The 5253-nt window shown below is 55.4% G+C and overlaps 1 protein-coding gene across 1 annotated transcript in view; it reads right to left on the bottom strand.

The window, feature by feature from the left end:
• The window catches only part of COLEC11 (collectin sub-family member 11), a 47094-nt gene that overhangs the window by 34966 nt on the left and 6875 nt on the right, over positions 1-5253 (bottom strand). Inside the window, exon 2 of the mRNA XM_011960985.1 lies at positions 2259-2414. Coding sequence (XP_011816375.1) covers positions 2259-2414 — 156 coding nt within the window. The remainder of the gene's footprint in view (positions 1-2258; positions 2415-5253) is intronic.

Raw genomic sequence — 5253 nt, forward strand, 5'->3', positions numbered from 1 at the left:
GTACTGCACTGCACGCTGCCTCTCCTCTCTGACCTCCAGCGGCACTGCCCTGCACGCTGCCTCTCCTCTCTGACCTCCAGCTGTACTGTACTGCATGCTGTCTCTCCTGTCTGACCTCCAGCGGCACTGTACTGCATGCTGTCTCTCCTCTCTGACTTCCAGTGGCCCTGGGGTGCTACAGCATATGCTGTGGCTGGCAGGGATGAAGTCTGCTGGCACACACCATTTTCTCCATTGAGTAACCCAATTTCTGACACACTGGGCATCCTGAATCCTTCTAAACCGTTCCTCACCCCTGGTGCTCACCTCTCACTTTTAGACTTGCCGGGCACGTGCTGGACAGACACCTGATCTGCTCCCTGGTTGGGCTCACTGCCTGCACAGGGTTAGTGCTTTGTAAGTCACTGTCCCAGAGCCGGGAGCAGGGGCTGGGTCCCCGGTCACCGTGTGCCCACTCCTGGTGCCACCACTGCATCCCCACAGAACCCAAAGCTGGCATTGCCTCCCCAACCTCACGGACCAGGAGGCCAAGGCTTGGAAGGACAGGTGACCCATCACACAGCATAGCTGACCCACAGCACGCTCAGATCTGCCCCACTTCCCAGCCTGTGAAGGTTGGGGAGGGACCCTGCCCATGTGGGAAATGAGGCATATCCAGGGGACCCAGGACGTGGAGGGCTGGGAAGGGCCCTCCCAACAGCACCTGGGAAAGGCAGCATCCAGAAAGGACCCTGGAGCCCACCCCACGGCCCCCACTAGTGCGGGCTACAGACCTGGCAGGGCGCAGGGAAGAGAATGGTAGGGACTAGGGGGCACCCACCACATCGGGTAGGGACGTGGCCTCCCCAGCCTAACGTCCAGCTCTCCACAGCCATGGTTTCCAACTTACAGCTGAAGGTTCCACTCACAAACGCACACATGCGACCACAAAGTCAGGGCCAAAGCCACTTTCACCAAAACTTCTGAGAGAGCCATACACGTCCAACAGTTTAAGTTGCTTCCAACATAATTAAATATTTTCTAAAGCAAGCGCATTCATCAGAATTAAAAGCACAAAGGCCACTCGGCTTGTCTGGGCTGCAGGGCGGCCCACTTGGTTTCCAACAGCAGGGTGAACGCAGCCAGGAAAGAACCCCCATCCAGAGCCGCGTGGCCTGGCAGGGTGGCCCTGAGCTGTCCGGACCCTGTGCCCTGGAAGAGGGCTGATCTTTTCATTTTGTACAACATGGGCTGAGCAGGGCTTGTCTTTTGTGGTGACTGTTTTGATTGTGGGTTTGAATCCACTTTTCTCTAATGTTTCAATAAAAAGAGCTGCAGCCACTCCACAAGAGACGCCGAAGGCCCAAGCAGCCTGCGTGGGGATGAGGAGGAGGCAGACTTGATTCAGGGCGCAGAAGGTCAATGTGCCCCTCCACCTCCTCAGCACCCACGTGACTCCCCTCAGCTGTGGCCTGGACTCTGCCGCAGCCGGTGCAGACCCGGCCCTGCCACCCGACACTGGCACACACTCTGCTGTCCCTTCTTGGGTTCTGTAATTTTGAACAAGGGGCCCACATTTTCATTTCACACCGGGCTCCACCAGGTTTGGGGACCTGTTGCCTCTGCTTTGTAGAAGCTGGTGATTTTCTTACTTGAAGATGCTACTCGGAAGGCTTCAGATACTGCAGCCTCAGGGAATTTCTCACCCGTGCCTGACATGCAGAACTATCTCTATCTGGGAGCAGATTGCAGACAAAGCAAAAAGAAAAACAAACAAACAAACAATGTTTGTTTGTTTGTTTTTCCCCTAGCCACTAGACCAGCAGGGATTTTTTAATTTTTAAAATCAAATATTAAGAGCTCTCAGGAAGCAATGTAGAAGCACACTTGGGGAATTTACGCAAATTGCAAATTTTCTCTGAGCCTCAAATTTCCTCATGCATAAAATGGTCCAAATGAGATCATCTCATGGGGAGGATCACACGAGGCCATGTGTGCAGGGTCTGACAAAAACCCAGGTGCCTTCCAGCAAGGCCCCCCTGGAGAGGGCTGAGTTGCAAATAAATTGCTACCTTCAGAATTAGAAATTCCATGGCTGAAGACAGTTTAGACTTCATGTTGCCCAACCCTTGATTTCCAGATGGGGAAACTGAGGCCCAATGGGGTGAGCAGATTTGCCCGGGCTTTGTGCTTTTCTGTGGAACTTCCCAGTTGCATAGGAGTCTCTGAGCTGGCCCGGAGGCCACTGGCCAGCAGCCCAGAGTTCAGGGAGCGGTTACCTTTGAGGCCAGGGACGAGGATCTGCACGGAGCAGGCGTCATCACCAGCCGGCTGAGGATGTCCAGACGGCAGCAGTGACAGGAAGGCCAGGCTGATTAGAACGCCCGCCAGGGCCAGATCCCCCCTCATCCTGAGCACAGGCAGGACACCGACTCCTACACAGAGGAAGGAATAAACAGTGATGGGAACTGCAAAAGCCAGGCAGCTAGTGACAGTGAGCAGGCCTCGGAGGCAAGGCGTGCAGCCCTCCTGGCGCCTGGAAGGGCTGTCTGGGCCCCCACGCCGGGTTCTCCCCACTCACTCAAGCACCAATCATGAGCCTCCACCGAGAAGCTTCCACAGCAGCCCCAAGGTCAGGCACCAGGCACCAAGCGCACGCCAGCCCCGGTCAGTGAGCCTTGGTTGAAGGCCTATGACTCGCCCACCCCAAGGAGTTCCATCTGGTCTCCGGGACAAACAATTCCTACGCAGAGTGGAGTAGGGGGTCTCCACACGGCATGGCCAATGACAGACATGGAGCCTCTGCAGAGCTGGGCACAGTGGAGGGAGGCTGAGAAACATCTAAAGGAAACAGCCCAGGTGCCTGAGGAGCTCCAGGCTTAGCGGCTCCATTCACAGACAACAAATCCATGCCCCACATCTCCTTAGGTGACAGGACACGGGCCCTCCTCGGTGAGATCAATAAGGAGAGAGGAGCCCAGCCTCAGGAACCCAGGGTCCTGGGGAGGTGGGGGCCGAGCCCACAGGAATAGGGGTGTCATGGACTCCTAACTGTCCCAGGAGGGGCGGGTATGTGCTGCCCCCTTTGTTTCTTCATCGCGGAGGGCGTTAAAACTTGGAAAACAAGGCCGGGCATGGTGGCTCACACCTGTAATCCCAGCACTTTGGGAGGCCGAGGTGGGCAGATCACCTAAGGTCGGGAGTTCGAGACCAGCCTGGACAACATGGTGAAACCCCGTCTCTTCTAAAAATACAAAACTTAGCTGGGTGTGGTGGTGGGCACCTGTAATCCCAGCTACTTGGGAGGCTGAGGCAGGAGAACTGCTTGAACCCAGGGGGCGGAGGTTGCGGTGAGCTGAGATTGTGCCACTACACTCCAGCCTGCATGACAGCAAGACTCCATCCCAAAAATATATATATGTATATATAATAAATAAAACTCAGGAGGCCGGGCGCGGTGGCTCAAGCCTGTAATCCCAGCACTTTGGGAGGCCGAGACGGGCGGATCACGAGGTCAGGAGATCGAGACCATCCTGGCTAACACGGTGAAACCCCGTCTCTACTAAAAAAAAAAAAAAAAAAAAATACAAAAAACTAGCCAGGCGAGGTGGTGGGCGCCTGTAGTCCCAGCTACTCGGGAGGCTGAGGCAGGAGAATGGCGTGAACCCGGGAGGTGGAGCTTGCAGTGAGCTGAGATCCGGCCACTGCACTCCAGCCTGGTCGACAGAGCAAGACTCCGTCTCAAAAAGAAAATAAAAAAATAAAAAAATAAAACTCGGAAAACAAAGAGGGCAATGGAAACTACTGAACTTGAAGGAGAGGCCAGGACACAGAGGGACAGGGACAGGAGGGGAGAGAGGGACAGTCCAGAAGGCAGGATGCGGACAGCAGCCCCGGAGTACAGCAGAAAAAGAGCCACGGCGAGCTGGGCCTGGGGCTCCCGCAGAGCATCGAAGCCACAGGAGCATCTGTCCATCCCAAAGACCATGCTTCTGGATACTTCCTGGCGTCCTTTCGTTTGGTTCATCATTCGTTTAAAAACATTTCTGGATGCCGACCAAATGTCAGGCACAGTTCTAGGCACCAGGAGTAGAGCAAGAACATTTATGTTTTTATTCCTATTGGAAGAGACAGACAGACAGACCGAGACAGACAAAGGCAGGGGTAAGCGCCGTGGGGAAGAGTGAGGCAGGGTACAGTGGCCGGGACACATGCTGCTGTTCAAGACGGTTGCCAGGGAAGCCTCGCTGACAGGTGGATGAGAGTGGCTCAGAGAAAGCCCCGAGGCAGTGCGTGCCAGACGATGCGGGGAGAGGTGAGCTGGCCTGGTGGGCACAGAGGAAGCAAAGGCCAGAGAGCAGGAGACAGTAGCCGGCGCCTGGCAGCTTTGGGGGTTGCTCTGTATGAGACAGAGGGTCTGGATCAGGGAGCGGCTTTATAAAAGGGTCACCCTGCTCTTGAGACTGGACTTAGAGGAACAGCAACCGCAGACAGGAGGCCAAGCCAAGGTGACCACAACAGCACAGTGGGCAAGGACAGCAGCTGGACCCCATGTGTGGGTGGAGGTGATGACAAAGGTCTGGGATGCAGTCTGGAAGCAAAGCTGACAGGTTTTGCTGATCAGTGATGTGGGAAACGACAGACAGAAGTCAAAGATGAAAGCTTTTGCTCTGAGCAGCCAGGTGAGCAGTGCAGCCAGCTGCTGAGAAACAGAACTGAGGAGGAGAGGCTAAGTCAGGGGCTCGGGTTCGACTTTCTGAGTCTCAGACACCTATAGACTCCTATGTGACCCAGCGGGTGAGCAATGGTTCGGTTTGCAAGGCTTGGGGGTCAGGGCACCTTGCATTTTCTCTCCCTCAATTCCAGGCCAGCTGGCCCTCTCAGGCCCAAAACGAAGGTCACCTTAGCTGCCAGAGAAAGGCCATCTGTGGTGGGGGGATTTCCACATCAGCAGCCCCGTGACAGCCCTGCTACAAAAGCCAGGGGAAGGTGGTCCAGACAGATCCCAAAAGCCAGGGCCCCATGGAGTCTACAGAGACCCCACCTCTGGCTGGGGAAAGCCCACCTTTACCACCTGAAGTCCTGCTGCACGAGGAGTCCTCCCAGAAATGTGTGGAGGTCAAGATGCCCAAGACAGCCCTGCAGCTTGAAGGGAAGTCATTTGAAATCCTTCTCCCAAATCTGAAAAAAAACCCCTCTAATGATAACAGACAAGAAGATGACGTGAGGCCAGGCGCGGTGGCTCAAGCCTGTAATCCCAGCACTTTGGGAGGC

This window comes from Colobus angolensis, unplaced genomic scaffold, assembly GCF_000951035.1.
Source record: "Colobus angolensis palliatus isolate OR3802 unplaced genomic scaffold, Cang.pa_1.0 Scaffold53, whole genome shotgun sequence".
Taxonomy (NCBI): domain Eukaryota; kingdom Metazoa; phylum Chordata; class Mammalia; order Primates; family Cercopithecidae; genus Colobus; species Colobus angolensis.